Source organism: Neoarius graeffei, chromosome 6 (assembly GCF_027579695.1).
Source record: "Neoarius graeffei isolate fNeoGra1 chromosome 6, fNeoGra1.pri, whole genome shotgun sequence".
In the NCBI taxonomy this organism is placed as follows: Eukaryota; Metazoa; Chordata; class Actinopteri; order Siluriformes; family Ariidae; genus Neoarius; species Neoarius graeffei.
This window is the reverse complement of record NC_083574.1, coordinates 44158850-44180164: the sequence shown is the minus strand read 5'-3', so window position 1 is coordinate 44180164 and position 21315 is coordinate 44158850. Positions and strand designations below refer to the sequence as shown.

The 21315-nt window shown below is 39.8% G+C and overlaps 1 protein-coding gene across 5 annotated transcripts in view; it reads right to left on the bottom strand.

Moving 5' to 3' along the window:
- tspan9a (tetraspanin 9a) overlaps positions 1 to 21315 on the bottom strand; it is a 536473-nt gene that overhangs the window by 6992 nt on the left and 508166 nt on the right. For all 5 annotated transcript variants that reach the window (XM_060923692.1, XM_060923691.1, XM_060923693.1 and 2 more), the window contains 3 exons: positions 15881 to 15982; positions 15339 to 15470; positions 8446 to 8529 (listed from right to left, as the gene is read on the bottom strand). In XM_060923692.1, the coding sequence (XP_060779675.1) occupies positions 8446 to 8529; positions 15339 to 15470; positions 15881 to 15982 (318 nt within the window). The remainder of the gene's footprint in view (positions 1 to 8445; positions 8530 to 15338; positions 15471 to 15880; positions 15983 to 21315) is intronic.

Sequence of the window (21315 nt, the reverse complement as noted above, 5' to 3'; positions counted from 1 at the left end):
TCTCATCATCTCTAGCCGCTTTATCCTTCTACAGGGTCGCAGGCAAGCTGGAGCCTATCCCAGCTGACTATGGGCGAAAGGCGGGGTACACCCTGGACAAGTCGCCAGGTCATCACAGGGCTGACACATAGACACAGACAACCATTCACACTCACATTCACACCTACGGTCAATTTAGAGTCACCAGTTAACCTAACCTGCATGTCTTTGGACTGTGGGGGAAACCGGAGCACCCAGAGGAAACCCACGCGGACACGGGGAGAACATGCAAACTCCGCACAGAAAGGCCCTCGCCGGCCCCGGGGCTCGAACCCAGGACCTTCTTGCTGTGAGGCGACAGCGCTAACCACTACACCACCGTGCCGCCCTCCAGTAACCTAATCAATATAAAATTAGATCATACTGACTGTATAGCCACTGCCAGCACTTTTGATCTAAAGGTGTGGCTATTAAATATTAGATATCTTACATCTAAAGCACTAATTGTTAATGAACTTATTACTGACCAGGAGTTTAATGTACTGTGTTTAACAGAAACATGGATTAAACCAAATGAATATCTAGCATTAAATGAAGCTAGTTCTCCTGGATGCAGTTATATACACCAGCCTCGTCTAACTGGCAGAGGAGGCATCATGGTTATTTATAAAGATTATCTAGGTGTAACACAAAAACCTGGTTATAAATTTAATGCATTTGAAGTTCTTCATACTAATATAATGTATGTAGCCTCGAAAAATAAGTCTACCCAGTTAATTCCATTACTTATTATTTACAGGCCCCCGGGGCCATATTCTGAGTTTCCTTCTAAATTTGCAGATTTTATCTCAGACCTGGTTATTTCCTTAAACAAAGCTTTAGTTGTCTGAGGTTTTATAATATTCACTTCGATAATCCGGAAGACCCTTTGAAAACAGCGTTTGTGTCCATTTTAGATTCAGTACGAATTAATCAGAATGTCATAGGACTGACCCATAACGGTGGTCACACCCTCGATCTAACACTAACATTCAGGTTAAACATAGAAAATATAGTCACACTTCCACAGTGTGAAGTTCTCAGATCATTATTTCATCTCATTCAAAACATGTCTGAGTAATAATATATGCGGGCGGCATGGTGGTGTAGTGGTTAGCGCTGTCGCCTCACAGCACGAAGGTCCGGGTTCAAGCCCCGTGGCCAACGGGGGCCTTTCTGTGCGGAGTTTGCATGTTCTCCCCGTGTCCGCGTGGGTTTCCTTCGGGTGCTCCGGTTTCCCCCACAGTCCAAAGACATGCAGGTTAGGTTAACTGGTGACTCTAAATTGACCGTAGGTGTGAATGTGAGTGTGAATGGTTGTCTGTGTCTATGTGTCAGCCCTGTGATGACCTGGCGACTTGTCCAGGGTGTACCCCGCCTTTCGCCCGTAGTCAGCTGGGATAGGCTCCAGCTTGCCTGCGACCCTGTAGAACAGGATAAAGCGGCTAGAGATAATGAGATGAGATGAATAATATATGCACCTCACCACACTATTGTATTAAACATACAGTGGTGCTTGAAAGTTTGTGAACCCTTTAGAATTTTCTATATTTCTGCATAAATATGACCTAAAACATCATCAGATTTTCACACAAGTCCTAAAAGTAGATAAAGAGAACCCAGTTAAACAAATGAGACAAAAATATTATACTTGGTCATTTATTTATTGAGGAAAATGATCCAATATTACATATCTGTGAGTGGCAAAAGTATGTGGACCTTTGCTTTCAGTAGCTGGTCTGACCCCCTTGTGCAGCAATAACTGCAACTAAACGTTTGCGGTAACTGTTGATCAGTCCTGCACACCGGCTTGGAGGAATTTTAGCCCATTCCTCCGTACAGAACAGCTTCAACTCTGGGATGTTGGTGGGTTTCCTCACATGAACTGCTCGCTTCAGGTCCTTCCACAACATTTCCATCGGATGAAGGTCAGGACTTTGACTTGGCCATTCCAAAACATTAACTTTATTCTTCTTTAACCATTCTTTAGGACAGCGACTTGTGTGCTTAGGGTCGTTGTCTTGCTGCATGACCCACCTTCTCTTGAGATTCAGGTTATGGACAGATGTCCTGACATTTTCCTTTAGAATTCGCTGGTATAATTCAGAATTCATTGTTCCATCAATGATGGCAAGCCGTCCTGGCCCAGATGCAGCAAAACAGGCCCAAACCATGACACTACCACCACCATGTTTCACAGATGGGATAAGGTTCTTATGCTGGAATGCAGTGTTTTCCTTTCTCCAAACATAACGCTTCTCATTTAAACCAAAAAGTTCTATTTTGTTCTCATCCGTCTACAAAATTTTTCCAATAGCCTTCTGGCTTGTCCACATGATCTTTAGCAAACTGCAGACGAGCAGCAATGTTCTTTTTGGAGACCACTGGCTTTCTCCTTGCAACCCTGCCATGCACACCATTGTTGTTCAGTGTTCTCCTGATGGTGGACTCACAAATATTAACATTAGCCAATGTGAGAGAGGCCTTCAGTTGCTTAGAAGTTACCCTGGGGTCCTTTGTGACCTTGCCGACTATTACACGCCTTGCTCTTGGAGTGATCTTTGTTGGTCAACCACTCCTAGGGAGGGTAACAATGGTCTTGAATCTCCTCCATTTGTACACAATCTGTCTGACTGTGGATTGGTGGAGTCCAAGCTCTTTAGAGATGGTTTTGTAACCTTTTCCAGCCTGATGAGCATCAACAATGCTTTTTCTGAGGTCCTCAGAAATCTCCTTTGTTCATGCCATGATACACTTCCACAAACATGTGTTGTGAAGATCAGACTTTGATAGATCCCTGTTCTTTAAATAAAACAGGGTGCCCACTCACACCTGATTGTCATCCCATTGATGGAAAACACCTGACTCTAATTTCACCTTCAAATTAACTGCTAATCCTAGAGGTTCACATACTTTTGCCACTCACAGATATGTAATATTGGATCATTTTCCTCAATAAATAAATGACCAAGTATAATATTTTTGTCTCATTTGTTTAACTGGGTTCTCTTTATCTACTTTTAGGACTTGTGTGAAAATCTGATAATGTTTTAGGGCATATTTATGCAGAAATATAGAAAATTCTAAAGGGTTCACAAACTTTCAAGCACCACTGTACATTCACGTGAACTACTGCATAGAGTTTTATAAATGATCTCCCAGAGTTATCAACTTTGATTGGGTCACTGTCAGCTCCCGCAGAACTTGATCAGGCAACTGAATGCTTAGAGTCAACATTCCGCTATACTTTAGATAATGGAGCTCCACTTAAAAGGAAAATGATAAGAGAGAAAAAATTAGCATCCTGGTATAATGATGACACTCGCACTTTAAAACAGACCACTCGAAAATTGGAACGTAAATGGCATCAAATAAAATTGGTAGCATTCAAATTAGCTTGGAAGGAGAGCTTCCTGAAGTATAGAAATGCTCTTAGTGTTACTAGATCAACATATGTCTCCTCCCTAATAGAAGATAACAAAAATAATCCTAGATTCCTATTTAATAATGTAGCCAAATTAACCAGGAAAAAGACCACTATAGACACATACACACCTGCAGTATGTAGTAGCAACGACTTCATTAATTGTTTCAATGACAAAATTGAAAATATCTGACAAAAAATTCAAACTACTAATTTAAAGTGCATATTCTGGACCAATTTCGTGTTTTTTTTTTTATATGAAAGTATGTCCCTTTACACACTCATCCAGAAGGATAATTTTGCACAAGGCCATCTGTGTACAGCAGAAAAAAATAAACTAACAAAACGCGTCTGGAAAAATCCCAAGGGAGTCTGGAGCCAGATTCGTGACGTCACCTGCGGAAGCGCCAGCAGGCTGCGCGAGCTTTGCAGGGTTTCGGTGCACAGCCTGTGTAGACCAAGCGCTCCCATTTCTCTCTCATTGTCCGGTCTTTTGGGAAATGATGAGTACTAATCCCATCAAGACTGGTGTTGCTACACCCTCCTACGATACATCTGTTAACCATTTTAATAATTACGCGATAACATTGAAGAAATTTGCAGAAAACCACCAGGTCGTTTTCTCATAAACAAACCAGAGCTGACGCAGGATTCAGAGGGAGGCGTCCTGCAGATGACGTCACAAAAATCAATGTTTGCCGGGAAATTCAAATGGCAAGTTTTTTCAGAGGCGGACCCATACATGTCAACCTTTGGTCAATCAAACCTGTATAACCAACCTCCAAAATCCTTATTTCCCTTATAAAATCCTTATAAGATGCAAATTAAAATAATTTACCTAAAATTTGAATGATAATTAACAATGATATATCCCAGTTACTTTTTATTCAATATTAATAACAATAAACCTTCAGAATGAATACAAAGCTCCAATGTTTGACAAAAACACAAAGTGTCACTCTAATGTTCTGTATTGTACTCCATGACAGCTTTTTTAGCACTCTGCACCAATACCTCACTAGGCTGCATGTCACAGCAAGTGTCTAGCTGTGTTGATCTTACACTGCAGTAGGCCAGGTCAGTGTGTCTGCATTCAGGTTCTTTCTGCTCTCTGTGTGTATCTTCCTGACTTGAGAGAAAACTCTCTCACAGTCAGCATTACTGTGGTGTAAACAGAGCACTGCCTAACTTGAACTAAAACGCCCACTACCTTGTGTTTTCTGTCTTTTCCAGTTGTTGGCATATCAGTTTTTGAGCGCGCAAATACTGTCATCAGTGGCTGATTTTGCCTTTGGCTTGCATTCCGCTGATGTAGTTTCGATTTGAAATGTTCTTTCACATCTTACACTCCCGATGCTGCAACTTTGATGTCACGCACACACAGTGTGCAGTGTGTGTATTCTTCATTTTTGGAGGCTGCCGGTTGGATTATGCCATTGAAAAGGTCCTTCAATTCAGGGAGAAACCTACCGCTGTATTGTGTTTTGAATTTCTTTGCCGGAGTGCCCATTCAGAATCTTTTCAGTCGCTACTGAAAGTCGCTCAGGTGGAAACACGCTTTTCAAACAAAATGTTACTTCACGGTTGGCGGGATTCTCGCAATGCGGTGTGCGCATGATCAAAAGTGGAACGAAGTCTCGCTACCACAAGATAACACGTGATTTCATAAGACTCTTTACTGGCTGTCTGTGCTTTCTGTGGTGTACAGTACGTTTGTAAATGTTATGCGCTCTTTTATCATCGTGGGAATTGATTATAGCTCTAAATAAATATTGAAGGTTTTTTAAAGAATCCGTATAACTTTATTTGTACGCCCGTATACTACGTTTATTGAATCAAATCCGTATAAAATACGGACATTCTGTATAGGTTGACATGTATGCGGACCAATTCGCCTCAAATGGCTTGATTTCAGCTGAATTTTTCTGGTATTGCGCAAGGTAAAAAAAAATTACAGAGAATGCAGAATGTTACAGATATTTGACCAAAGTTTAATATAAAATAGGAGAATTACATTGATCTTGCTCCTGAATTTACCCGTGATATGCACTTTAAGGTCAGACAACTTAAGTGACAATTTAAGTAACCCTGTAGTTAATAATATAACTGTATCAGATCAGCAATTAGAATGTTTTACTCCCCTTAGAGAAATCAAACTACTTTCATTAATCTCCGCATCAAAATCCTCAACTTGTGTACTAGATCCCTTACCTACACGTCTATTCAAACAGATAATATCTGAAGTAACTGAACCACTTCTAAAAAATAATAAATTCTTCTCTTAGGATTGGCTATGTACCCAAATCCTTTAAACTTGCAGTTATCAAATCCCTGGTTAAAAAACCTGACCTTAATCCCTGTCAGCTGTCCAATTATCGGCCAATATCAAACCTCCCCTTTATCTCCAAGATCCTAGAAAAAGCTGTCGCACAGCAGTTATGCTCATATTTACATAGGAATAACATCCATGAAATATATCAGTCAGGATTTAGACCTCATTATAACACTGAGACAGCACTGGTTAAAGTAGCAAATGACCTACTGTTGGCATATGATCAGAGCTGTGTCTTGCTACTTGTGTTGCTTGACCTTAGTGCAGCATTTGATACCACTGAACGTTCCATTCTTTTGGATAGACTAGAAAATGTGGGAGTTAAGGGAACGGCCCTCTCTTGGCTCAGGTCTTATTTAACTGATCGCTATCAGTATGTTGATGTAAATGGTGATTTTTCTAGACATACTGAGGTAAAGTTTGGTTTTCCATAAGGTTCTGTCTTAGGCCCACTGCTTTTTTCTTTATATATGTTACCTCTGGGTGATATTATTCGTAAGCATGGTATTAGTTTCCACTGTTATGCTGATGACACACAGTTGTATGTTTCTGCAAAACCAGATGAGAGACACCAGCGTAATAGAATTGAGGAATGTGTAAAGGACATTAGACACTGAATGCTTATTAATTTCCTTCTGCTTAACTCTGACAAGACTGAAGTACTTGTACTAGGACCACATGCAGCTAGAAGTAGGTTTTCTGATTACATAGTAACTCTGGATGGCCTTTCTGTTTCTTCACGTGCAGCAGTGAAAGACCTTGGGATGATTATTGACCCCAGTCTTTCATTTGAAACTCATATCGATAACATTACCCGGATAGCTTTCTTTCATCTCAGAAATATTGCTAAAATAAGAAATTTAATGTCATCACTACACAACGCAGAAAAACTAGTTCATGCTTTTGTTACCTCCAGGTTGGATTATTGTCTGGATGCCTTACTGTCTGGATGTTCCAATAAGTGCATAAACAAGCTCCAGTTAGTTCAAAATGCAGCAGAAAGAGTCCTTACTAGAACTAGAAAATATGACCACATCACCCCTGTCTTATCCACACTGCATTGGCTCCCAATCAAATTTCATATTGTTTATAAAATACTACTATTAACTTTTAAAGCGGTGAATGATCTCGCACCACAGTGCCTAAGCGAAATTCTAGTCCTTTATGACCCACCACGCCTACTTAGATCAAAAGGTGCAGGCTATCTGCTGGTACCTTGTATAGTGAAGGCTACATCAGGGGGCAGAGCCTTTTCTTACAAAGCCCCACAGTTATGGAACAGCCTTCCAAGTAGTGTTCGGGACTCAGACACAGTCTCAGCGTTTAAGTCTAGGCTGAAAACATATCTGTTTAGTCAAGCCTTTTGTTAATAGTGTTTATGAGGTAAAGGTGTAGATCTGGAGGGTCCTCAGACATAGAGTGTTTTGATAAACTGGGATGTATGGATGCTTGCTCACTCAAGTTTGTTGACGGTGTAGTGGCTGCTGCTTTATGTCCCGGGGCTCCCTCATGCCTGTGTTACCTTCTGGCTCTCCGCTTTTAGTTATGCTGTCATAGTTAGTTTTGCTAGAGTCCCTGCTTGCACTCAGCACAAAATGTATACTGTTCCTACTCATCAGGTGACACTGGGCATACCTAACAATCTGTGTTTTCTCTCTCTTTCTCTTTTTCTCCCCCCTCCCCCCCACTCTGTCTGTCCCTCTGAGTTACACGTCAATCCTGAGATCAAGATGCTGACCTCTTCTGCTCCTTGGACCTGCCTGATCCATCCTGATGCCCTATGTCTGGCTGGAGTCTCATCACATCACTCCTGTGGAGGACGGCCCCATATGAACAGTTGAAAGTCACACTTGGAAGATGCTTTTATGGCTGAGGACTACAGTTGACTTGCTAACTTTAGGACTGCAGCTGTCATGAACAGTTTTGCACTCAAGTTTCCATCAATCAAGAGTTATAACATCAACGAAACAGACTTCATGTAAAAACTGTTAAAAATGTTATAATAACATTGTCTGTTATCACCCAAAAAGGATGGGTTCCCTTTTGAGTCTGGTTCCTCTTGAGGTTTCTTCCTCATATGGTCTGAGGGAGTTTTTCCTTGCCACCGTCGCCATAGGCTTGCTCATTGGGGATAGATTAGGGATAAAATTAGCTCATGTTTAAAGTCATTAAAATTCTGTAAAGCTGCTTTGCGACAATGTCTATTGTTAAAAGCGCTATAGAAATAAACTTGACTTGATTACTGAATGTGTAAGATGTGATTACTGAGTGTATGAGATGTGATTACTGAATGCGTAAGATATGATTATTGAGCCTACCATATATTATTGAATGCATAAGATACAGTTATTGGGCACATAACATGTGATTACATCTGACAGACACTAGAACATATAAACATATGAAAAATATGAGTGGACACACTTTTGGACAGACACAAATGCACACTTAAAGCACTGTTTTCCACTGAGTGTGCAATAGCTTCTCAGACACCGATATTTGAGAACAGCAGGGTGATGTAGCAGGTACTGACCACACTCATTACTGCCAACCTGGCACACAAAGAGACGGAGACAGAAACACACACATGCACGTGTACAGAAAGGCAAAAACACTGCCCCCCACACACACGTACGCGTGCACACACACACACTGCCACAAATAATATTACCTGGACAACCAAGATACACATGGCAATAGTGCCGAGCAGGTGCTTGTTATCATCCAGCCACTCCTCCACCTTCTCAAAACAACCCTACAAGAAAAAAACAAAACAAAACACACACACTATTGACTTTTAGAATAAACTCATATAGACATTTTAAAACATAGCATGCCATTGCTGTGCATCATCCATATATTGATCTGCTAGTGTGAGCATTCTCTCGCTCATTGGAACACTCTGCAGCATGAATTTACAGCCCGATAAGAGTAGGTGAGTAAATGGTGCTTACTTAATTAACAATTTTTTTTTCTAATCAAGAAAGATTGGCTTAACATATCACGTTATAATGACATCTGCAATGCTTACGCAATAAATCATTTCTCAGCTTGGCTCCGACTCTGTATGAGCATGGAAAATGTGCACGCCATATGTAGCAGCTGAACACTCCAAGCTCTTGAACTGAACTATTGGATGAGGGTTTTTTTTTCCCATGTGAACTCAGAGCTAGTAAATGTGGTGACAGACCACCATAGATGAGATACAATACAAATTCATTGTCTGTGTGACATAGTGGACAGAGAGAACAATAGGACCAGAAAAGGCAGATTTCTCGTACAATGACACAGTGTATAGTCAGCAGAGTCCCAGAGGGAAAGGACTTAACTTGTGGCATCCTGAAAATTTTAAAACATACTGTATCTTCACCCAAAAACATAATTGCCTCTGTCTGTTTTCAAACAGAAGGGATTAAAAAGCAGCCAGCTTTTAGAGCTGCTCTGACATGAAAGGACATTTCTACCGACCTCTGCATTTAATTTCCCTTCATTCATTAATAATAATATTTCAAGCCCAAAATAAAAGAGTGAACCACCCAAAATCTAAATTCATCCTGTATTTGATCCTCTATGGTACGCATTCTGATCGCAATGGGTAAAAAAATATTTGTAATGCTGCCTGAAGGTAACACCATACCATAGACGGTTAAATGAATGAATAAATTCTTCATTTACACACCATATTCTTCAAAACTGTCTTTCCACGTTTCATATACAGCATGTCACATCAACATTACTATTCTAGACCACATATGTATTTGTTGCTGATGCATTCATTCTATGTTAATCCACTCCCAAGTGTGCTCTTTCAAATGGAGTGAAAAATCAAAATCTGGTGTTGATTCCCTGAAGAAAATCTGAGCAAACATCAGCTGAGCAATTGTCAGAGCACAGAATCACTGCCAGTTTCATGGCATACAGTGCTCAATTAATATTCTGGGGAAAAAGCTGCCTTAACAGGGGGTCAGAAACCATCTTTTTAACCACTCTGCTCTCCAAATCCTTCCCACCATACTAAATGCAAATAAGACGAGACGCAAAAGCTGAAACAGCTCCCTCATGTTTGTGAAACGGGCCACAGCTTCAGACAAGACTTGGAAAACTGTATGAGTAACCAGAATGGTTTTTATTTGTTTATATACTCAGCATGCTACTTCAAACTTCTTTGTAGAGTTCATAGCAAAGTACTTTCCAAATGAATTTGTTTGAGGTTATATGTAAGATCATCCATCTCCAGCTTCTCTATCTAGTGCATACACTTCCAACTTGGCAAGTGCTATTCATGAGAAAAACCCAATGAACTCACACAAGCTCTGAGAGACACAAGTGTAGAGTAGATTCTGAGAACAAAAGATTAAATCCTTTAGTGTCAGTGTGTCAATCTTTTTAAATATTTAATTATATTTATTCTTATTTTGTTTCATTAATAATGATATGTACACACACAGTGGTGCTTGAAAGTTTGTGAACCCTTTAGAATTTTCTATATTTCTGCATAAATATGATCTAAAATATCATCAAATTTTCACACAAGTCCTAAAAGTAGATAAGGAAAACCCAGTCAAACAAATGAGACAAAAATATTATACTTGGCCATTTATTTATTGAGGAAAATGATCCAATATTACATATCTGTGAGTGGCAAAAGTATGTGAACCTTTGCTTTCAATATCTGGTGGGCCCCCCTTGTGCAGCAATAACTGCAACTAAACGTTTCCGGTAACTGTTGATCAGTCCTGCACACCGGCTTGGAAGAATTTTAGCCCATTCCTCCATACAGAACAGCTTCAACTCTGGGATGTTAGTGGGTTTCTTCACATGAACTGCTCGCTTCAGGTCCTTCCACAACATTTAGATTGGATTAAGGTCAGGACTTTGACTTGGCCATTCCAAAACATTAACTTTATTCTTCTTTAACCATTCTTTGGTAGAACGACTTGTGTGCTTAAGGTCGTTGTCTTGCTGCATGACCCACCTTCTCTTGAGATTCAGTTCATGGACAGATGTCCTGACATTTTCCTTTAGAATTCGCTGGTATAATTCAGAATTCATTGTTCCATCAATGATGGCAAGCTGTCCTGGCCCAGATGCAGCAAAACAGGCCCAAACCATGATACTACCACCACCATGTTTCACAGATGGGATAAGGTTCTGGAATGCAATGTTTTCCTTTCTCCAAACATAGCGCTTCTCATTTAAACCAAAAAGTTCTATTTTGGTCTCATCCGTCCACAAAACATTTTTCCAATAGACTTCTGGCTTTTCCACATGATCTTTAGCAAACTGCAGATGAGCAGCAACATTCTTTTTGGAGAGCAGTGGCTTTCTCCTTGCAACCCTGCCAAGCACACCATTGTTGTTCAGTGTTCTCCTGATGGTGGACTCACAAATATTAACATTAGCCAATGTGAGAGAGGCCTTCAGTTGCTTAGAAATTACCCTGGGGTCCTTTGTGACCTCGCAGACTATTACACGCCTTGCTCTTGGAGTGATCTTTGTTGTTCGCCCACTCCTGGGGAGGGTAACAATGGTCTTGAATTTCCTCCATTTGTACACAATCTGTCTGACTGTGGATTGGTGGAGTCCAGACTCTTTAGAGATGGTTTTGTAACCTTTTCCAGCCTGATGAGCATCAACAATGCTTTTTCTGAGGTCCTCAGAAATCTCCTTTGTTCGTGCCATGATACCCTGTTCTTTAAATACAACAGGGTGCCCACTCACACCTGATTGTCATCCCACTGATTGAAAACACCTGACTCTAATTTCACCTTCAAATTAACTGCTAATCCTAGAAGTTCACATACTTTTGCCACTCAGATATGTAATATTGGATCATTTTCCTCAATAAATAGATGACCAAGTATAATATTTTTGTCTCATTTGTTTAACTGGGTTCTCCTTATCTACTTTTAGGACTTGTGTGAAAAATCTGATGATGTTTTAGGTCATATTTCAGCAGAAATATATATAGAAAATTCTAAAGGGATCACAACCTTTCAAGCACCACTGTACACACACACACACACACACACACACACACACCATATACACACCATATATATATACACATATACACGGTATATATACACACACACTGTATGGACACGAATGTTTTACTGGGAAATACGCCACTCATGTTTTTCTTCTGAGCTACACCTGGGACAGAGAGAACCAAAACCGTGACATAATTCTCAGTATATCACTCATGAGGAAATCGATGAATTGTTTTGATAAATTTGGATACTTTTTGTTTGTGAATGTGTCTATATAATAAAAAGAAAATCACATGTTGGCTTGAAGATATGTAGTTTATCTTCTTGTGTTGAAAACCCTGTATTTCTCATACAAAATACATCATGGATCTGAGTGACATATTTCCCAATATTTCACTCTGATTACATCACCCCCAGTGTTTTCCTGCTGACTAGACGCACAAAATGGCGACCCAGTTCAAAATTATAATGCTAATTGATTAACTTGTGTCTTTTTTTTTTTTTGGTAAATGTGTCTATATAATATAAAGAACATCACACGGTTTCACGAAGATACGAAGTTTATCTTCTTGTGTTCAAAATATTTTCACTCATTCACTTCACTCACTTGTGAATATGTTCACCACTCTAAGATAATCTTGATATCTTCGTGCAACTGTGTAATATCCTCTATGTATGTATGTTTGCTTCTATAGCTACCTAGATAGCTACATAGATAGATAGAAAGAACATTATAAATGAAACAAAATAAGAATAAATAGTATATTTAAATATTTACAAGGATTGACAAACTGACACTAGAACATTTAATATTTAGTTCTAAGAATATGTCTTGAGGGCGGCACGGTGGTGTAGTGGTTAGCGCTGTCGCCTCACAGCAAGAAGGTCCTGGGTTCGAGCCCTGGGGCCGGCGAGGGCCTTTCTGTGTGGAGTTTGCATGTTCTCCCCGTGTCCGCGTGGGTTTCCTCCGGGTGCTCCGGTTTCCCCCACAGTCCAAAGACATGCAGGTTAGGTTAACTGGTGACTCTAAATTGACCGTAGGTGTGAATGTGAGTGTGAATGGTTGTCTGTGTCTATGTGTCGGCCCTGTGATGACCTGGCGACTTGTCCAGGGTGTACCCCGCCTTTCGCCCGTAGTCAGCTGGGATAGGCTCCAGCTTGCCTGCGACCCTGTAGAAGGATAAAGCGGCTAGAGATAATGAGATGAGATGAGATGAGATGAATATGTCTCGAAAACCCAGTCACTCTTCATCCTTGAGGATTCTTCAAATAGCCCCTCTGGTAAAAGCCTTTGTCCCTTAAGTCCGTGGTAACGGTTTCAAAAGTTAATAAATCCCTTGTGACACTAAGATCTGATATTTAATAAGCATTCCCCAATGGTAGAGTCAAGAATTGTCTATTCTAAAAAAATAAATAAATAAAATACATTAAAATAAAATACATAAAATACATTTCATTGAAAAAAAAACCCCACCCCACCCCCCCTTTTCTCCCCTTATCAGAAAATTGCTCTCTGGCAACATGAACTCGTGAGCAGCTCTTGTACTCGAAAAGCATGTAGGAATAACAGAGTGGAGGTTCCACAGAATTTTTGTTCTTACAAGTCATGAACGGTGTGTTGGTGTATCTGGTACTAGAGGCATGGTACATGTAGATAGCAGTGAAACTGACGTGGCTTGTGTAGATTTGATAACTGCTTCCCTATTTACAGCTGCACTGCAGCCAAGGAGAAGACACTCACTAAATTCAAATTGTTTCACATGAGCTCTACTGTCCTCTTGTTTAACTGCCTACTATCACACATGGGCGGCAGGCTTATTAACCAGCTTAGCAGGATCAAATTAATTTTAATGTTGTTTACATTTTACCATTTATAACAGCGTGACATTTTGGCAGAATCAGAAATGGTAAGAAGCTAATTATGAAAATAGGTTGGCAGGAGATTAACCATTAAAAGAAGCTACAAAAAGCCAGTTTTAAAGAGTGCAGTGCTTGATCATGATCACTTTAGTCGTACAATGTCACTCCTTTGACGCCTCTACTCAGAGGTGGACAAAGTACCCAACTTCATTACTTAAGTCAAAGTACAGATCTCACTGGTCAAATGTTACTCCGATACAAGTGAAAGTTGTACAGTCAATTTTTTACTTAAGTCAAAGTACTTGCTTTTAAAAATACTTAAGTATTAAAAGTACATTTTCTGTCAATGCATCGTTGTATTATTGCCACAATGCTTACAATACCTAACGCCGTGACCAAAGACAGAAATGTGAATTCACAAAATGAACGCATGCTGTGCCATCATGGTGGTTTAACATTAAGTTAGCTAGTCAGTGAAACGCCACCTGACATGCTAGCAAACTCTTCAAACTCGAAATCATATTGGGTAGTTAATGCTAAAAGAAAAAATTCTACATTCTGTTTATTTGGCAAGATTATGCTAAAACATATTTCTGAAAGGACTTCAGATAAGTTAACGTTATTCATGTTAGCGTAACTCCATTTTTACATGCTAACTAACAGTGTCCAAGTTAACTAGCTATTTGTTAATGTTAGCCGTGGACAAGGCTACGGCAACTTGGCGGGCAAATCCATAGAAAGTCATATCTTGACTAACCAGACTGCATAGCTATTGCAATGTTATCGCTAGCTCTAAAAGCACATATGACTTTGTTGTAAGCTTTCTCTTGGAATAAAACGTTTATATACCTCAATATGCTTCCACAGGTTGGATGGTGAGTTTTTGTAGGCCGTGATGTGGTTCGTTCTTGGCAAACAAAGCAAACATTTAAAACAAAACAAATCTTGATTCCTTTTAGAAAACTAAAACATGGGTTCTAGCTATAGCCATGAGTGCGTCCATTCCCCAGAACTGCCTCCTTCCATTCTGCCATCAACTGATCATGTTCAAATAATGCTGCTGAGAAATCATTGAACTTGATTTTATCCAGTCTATGGACGTGACCCTAGTGATTACTGATAGACTGTCTCAGTGTCACCTGCGAAAAAACCAATCACGTTTTAGAAAAGAAAAAAACATCCACTTTCAAAACTGCTTCATAGAAACGAGTAACGAGGACCCTGACAGAAATGTAGTGGAGTAAAAAGTACGATATTTGTCTTTCAAATGTAGTGAAGTTAAAGTCATAAGTTTAAAAAAAAAAATACTCAAGTAAAGTACAGATACTCAAAAAGTGTACTTAACTACAATACTCAAGTAAGTGTACTTCATTACTGTCCACCTCTGCCTCTACTGCATATATTTATCTGCTGGTGTGAGCTTGCTCAGTGTTCATTTGAACACACTACTGTAGTAAAAGTTCAGGTAAGCTGAAATTGTGTTGATTTACCTTGATTTTTAACTAATCAGGAAAGACTGGCAAACTGACTGGCACTTGCTGTTCATAACAAGCAACCAAATGATGATGGTGTGTTATCACCCAGTTAAGCCACAATTAAATTATCATCACTATAAAATTAAGTTTTGGTATTTGGAAAAACAAATAACCCACGTTTTACACCCACATTATCCCACACACATTCTTGTTTTGTACCCTCTTTGGCCACTTACCCGCTTCCAGAACTCGTTGGTGACGTTGCGGCCGCAGTCCTGATAGTGCTCCTGGCAGCAGCGGTCAGGCACTACCTTCTCTTGCAGAGCCTCGTGCCAGTCTGTAAACCCGGTCACACCACAGCACTTCCACTGTGTGCAGAGAAAGACATACACGACAAAGCAAACCTTACTCAGCTGATGCAAGGGAGAAGAAAAAGGACAGAAAGCCTGCCTGTAGTTCTACACTATTTCTTCTGTCTTACGCAGCAATTTCTCACTTCAGCTAGTCTCTATTAGTCACTTGTTGCAAAAAATAAAAATAAAAAATAATTATGAATCAGCAGTTGTCAGCAGCTGCCAGTGGCTTCTGATTGGTCTTTTGAAATTCAAATGCACAGAACCACTTCTTACTTTTAGGTGCCTTTACTGAAATATCTAACCCAAGCTCATTTGTCAGGAAGATTAACAAAAAAACAAAACAAAACCACAATGTGACAAATTTCTGCTTGGTGACATCATGTGCTAATGCTACAGATCAGAACTTTAATGTGTATGAGTACCTCAGCTTGGATGATATTCCAGGCGTTCTTCAGACCAACATTGTCTTCTGAGTTGTACAGAGAGAGGCCGTCTTTCAGATCCTGCTTGGCATTCTCACTGACCTAAAACAGCAACGAGGCCAGGAATAACATCCGTCATTCAGCATGAGAAAGAAAACACCCTTGTCAGACAGATACCACATACATTTAGATAAAGATACATGATGCCTTTGTTAAAAAGACAACTTTTGGCTTCGAGTGTTGCTTTTCTTCACCACTATACGCTGTATAGTTAATGGCAATATATAATCAGGTGATGCTTTGGCCCAGTGAGCACGTAGCTACAAAATGAGTTGTGATAGTTGTAAAATTTGGTGTAATTCTCCTGATGACTGGCTGCTGTATATCTGGGCTGCTAAATATCTCATCAGTGGGTTTTAATTAGCATACTGGAAATTATGTGCTTAATCCTCTCAGTTATCAAAATGCAAAATAACACAAAAACGGCATTGGTGTTAAAAAGTGGTTTCATTTGTGTGTGACAGATTCTATAGCTACTATACCACCAGCATTGACCTACTTTACATATTTAATATCATCATTATTAATCAGAGGCATTACAAATGAGTGCTAGTACAAAAAACCCAGATGTAAATGCACCTGAAATCTCAAAATGAATCATGATGTAAAATGAGATACTATTTAATAGTATTACTGATGTGATGCAGAAAGCCGACAATGATAATCAGCCAAGAGTAATGATCAAAGACAAAGCGAGCGCTCTGAGAGGAGTAACACTGTTGATGAGAAGATATTTTGGTGTTTGTATGCTGTGTATTGGCTCCTCGTGAACCCTGCAGGCTCCATCAAACCTGATTCTGCTGAGAGGTGAGAGAAAAATGAGAGGAGGAGACACATCAACAATCGCTCCCACAGAAAGACCTCAAAACCTCAGACAATACTTATTCTCATTATACAGAGACAGTGTTAGAGCAGAACAGCATACACGGTCTCTCTCTCTCTCTCTCTCTCTCTCTCAAAGACACACACACACACACACACACCTCTTGCTCATATCTCTCAGATAACACTTTAACTGCACTCACAGCAGTTCTGAATAGTGCTACTAGCCTAAAATACTTGATAATGACTTCTGCTTCAAAACTGAACAGAGGTGACCCAATTACCCCAGCGTGCACTGTGCAATCACTCTGTTCTCATACGGCCTATTAACAATTAGCCCCTATCCATGAAGATAACACTTACAGTATCATATCAGTGAAAAACATGCTGCAAGAGAGCTGTGAAGTGAACCCCAGTGAAAGCAGAGATGTGCATATTATACCACAGTGTTGATAAATTCTCGATTCGGATTAGTCAGAAGGTACGGCTTCATTTTTGACAACAGCACACGGCATAATTAATGAACTTATTCAAATACATTACTGTTTCTATAGTAGCACCTTGCAGAGGAACTTTCAGAATATGACCGAAGCTCCACGTACAGTAAATAGACAAAAAATACACACAAAAATGTGAGTCATCGGTGATATGAAGTTTTATGTGAGGAGACGTTTACTTAGCACTTTATAACAGTCAGAAGCGTGCATTTTTTAAAATCTTATTCAACGATTGGTGATGGAACTGCTGTTTAGAGCTGCAATAACGAGTGATAACAGTAACTAACTTGTTTCAAGGATGGTCCACAACATTAACTGTAAATAAACTGTTACAAACTATAGTGTTATTCCTTGTTAACTAAAAAAGTAGTCAACATTTTGTTCACTATTTTCCTATAACAGCATGCCCTGTTGTACAACCCCGATTCCAAAAAAGTTGGGACAAAGTACAAATTGTAAATAAAAACGGAATGCAATCATGTGGAAGTTTCAAAATTCCTTATTTTATTCAGAATAGAACATAGATGACATATCAAATGTTTAAACTGAGAAAATGTATCATTTAAAGAGAAAAATTAGGTGATTTTAAATTTCATGACAACAACACATTTCAAAAAAGTTGGGACAAGGCCATGTTTACCACTGTGAGACATCCCCTTTTCTCTTTACAACAGTCTGTAAACGTCTGGGGACTGAGGAGACAAGTTGCTCAAGTTTAGGGATAGGAATGTTAACCCATTCTTGTCTAATGTAGGATTCTAGTTGCTCAACTGTCTTAGGTCTTTTTTGTCGTATCTTCCGTTTTATGATGAACCAAATGTTTTCTATGGGTGAAAGATCTGGACTGCAGGCTGGCCAGTTCAGTACCCGGACCCTTCTTCTACGCAGCCATGATGCTGTAATTGATGGAGTATGTGGTTTGGCATTGTCTCATCTCATTATCTCTAGCTGCTTTATCCTGTTCTACAGGGTCGCAGGCAAGCTGGAGCCTATCCCAGCTGACTACGGGCGAAAGGCGGGGTACACCCTGGACAAGTCGCCAGGTCATCACAGGGTTTGGCATTGTCATGTTGGAAAATGCAAGGTCTTCCCTGAAAGAGACATCGTCTGGATGGGAGCATATGTTGCTCTAGAACCCGGATACACCTTTCAGCATTGATGGCATCTTTCCAGATGTGTAAGCTGCCCATGCCACACGCACTAATGCAACCCCATACCATCAGAGATGCAGGCTTCTGAACTGAGCGCTGATAACAACTTGGGTCGTCCTTCTCCTCTTTAGTTCGAATGACACGGCGTCCCTGATTTCCATAAAGAACTTCAAATTTTGATTCGTCTGACCACAGAACAGTTTTCCCACTTTGCCACAGTCCATTTTAAATGAGCCTTGGCCCAGAGAAGATGTCTGCGCTTCTGGATCATGTTTAGATACGGCTTCTTCTTTGAACTATAGAGTTTTAGTTGGCAACGGCGGATGGCACGGTGAATTGTGTTCACTGATAATGTTCTCTGGAAATATTCCTGAGCCCATTTTGTGATTTCCAATACAGAAGCATGCCTGTATGTGATGCAGTGCCGTCTAAAGGCTCGAAGATCACGGGCACCCAGTATGGTTTTCCGGCCTTGACCCTTACGCACAGAGATTCTTTCAGATTCTCTGAATCTTTTGATGATATTATGCACTGTAGATGATGATATGTTCAAACTCTTTGCAATTTTACACTGTCGAACTTCTTTCTGATATTGCTCCACTATTTGTCGGTGCAGAATTAGGGGGATTGGTGATCCTCTTCCAATCTTTACTTCTGAGAGCCGCTGCCACTCCAAGATGCTCTTTTTATACCCAGTCATGTTAATAACCTATTGCCAATTGACCTAATGAGTTGCAATTTGGTCCTCCAGCTGTTCCTTTTTTGTACCTTTAACTTTTCCAGCCTCTTATTGCCCCTGTCCCAACTTTTTTGAGATGTGTTGCTGTCATGAAATTTCAAATGAGCCAATATCTCATCTCATCTCATTATCTCTAGCCGCTTTATCCTTCTACAGGGTCGCAGGCAAGCTGGAGCCTATCCCAGCTGACTACGGGCGAAAGGCGGGGTACACCCTGGACAAGTCGCCAGGTCATCACAGGGCTGACACATAGACACAGACAACCATTCACACTCACATTCACACCTACGGTCAATTTAGAGTCACCAGTTAACCTAACCTGCATGTCTTTGGACTGTGGGGGAAACCGGAGCACCCGGAGGAAACCCACGCGGACACGGGGAGAACATGCAAACTCCACACAGAAAGGCCCTCGCCGGCCATGGGGCTCGAACCCAGGACCTTCTTGCTGTGAGGCGACAGCGCTAACCACTACACCACCGTGCCGATGAGCCAATATTTGGCATGAAATTTCAAAATGTCTCACTTTTGACACTTGATATGTTGTCTATGTTCTATTGTGAATACAATATCAGTTTTTGAGATTTGTAAATTATTGCAATCCATTTTTATTTACAATTTGTACTTTGTCCTAACTTTTTTGGAATCGGGCTAGTATTTTTTTTCCCTTACTAGACACATGTAACTGGGTCTGATGTGGTTTAATAAGTAAGAAACTAGATAGAGACTATGACTAAAGTCCCAGTAATTTGTGCTAGCTGTTACAAACCGGGACGCCTGGTCACTGTAACCTATAGATCTGGAACAGTAAGAGATAGAGAATGATGCTTAGTGAGGAAAAGGTGCACCCTGCCACCCTGAACAAAATAAAACAAGTGTTCTGAGAGCACAATATCCCCTGCTACAATATATTGCAAACGAAATTGCAATATGTGGATTACTGTCCTATAACAAAGCCTTTTGCCAAGTTTCATGAAATTCCTCCAAAAATTGTGAGAGGGGTTGATTTCAGAAGGTGAGAACCCTTTCTGGGACTGACGGACGGAGATAGATGGACAGACTCGCCATGACAATCCCCTTTCGGGCCTTTCGGCCAGCAGAGGATAAAAACTGATTGAAAAATCATGAAAATTGACAGAGTTATAAGTGATTGAATAAAAACCTCATTTTTCATGGATCACTCTGGATCAGTGATCCAGATCACCCCCAAAAGTCATAGCAATGTAATTCAGCCCAGAGGTATTCTTCATGTGAAATTTGATGATTGGTTGAAAACTGTGGGAGAAATAGCATCATAAAAACATTAGGAGAATAATAATAATAATAATAAAAGAAGAAGAAAGTAGAAAGATCCTGAGTGAGAGTAACAATTTCCGCCAGCACTGCTAGTGCAAATTAATAATGCATGAAGAATGATATAGAAATTTTACACATGAATGTTTTCTTGTTTAATACAAAAATAATCTGGATTCATGGTTACCACCGTAAAATGGATTATTTTCTTATACACTAAGAGCACAGACTGAAGTGTGTTCTTCTGTTTATAATGCAGCAATTTGCCACTGATTACAATTTTTTTTTTTTTTTTACAATTTTACAATTTATTAATGAACAACACAATGTTTTCTAACTCTTCATAGTTATGTTTCCTGTTATGGAGCATCCTCAAATCAACTTTGCTCAAAATTGCTTGTTATAGCGGTAAACAGTTTGATCATCAGCATATTTTTTTCTCTCTCTCAACGTTAACAAGGCAGAAAAAAAACTCAAATTGACAAACCAGACAAAGCACAAACTCCTTTCTCCTGAAGACTCTCCTGTGTCTGTAAACTTACGTTCTGACTTCATAAATGTTACATAAATGTCGACTAAGAAAAAACATCTCCATATCAATGTTTATATATTTTTTGTTAAACAACATTTTAAAAAATATTGCTAGCCATTGATTATGTGGATGAGCTATTACGAAAGAATTCATTACATATTAGAACTCGAACATATGTATATATAAGCATATCATTTACATTACAGCTGGGACTTCTGTCAGAACCGTGCTGTTATAGAAAACACAATCCTTCTAATTTAAAAATTAAACTTTGCTGTAATGAAATACAAATCGTGAATTGTTAGCTTTCAGCACAGATTGAATTAACACTCCTGGCATGC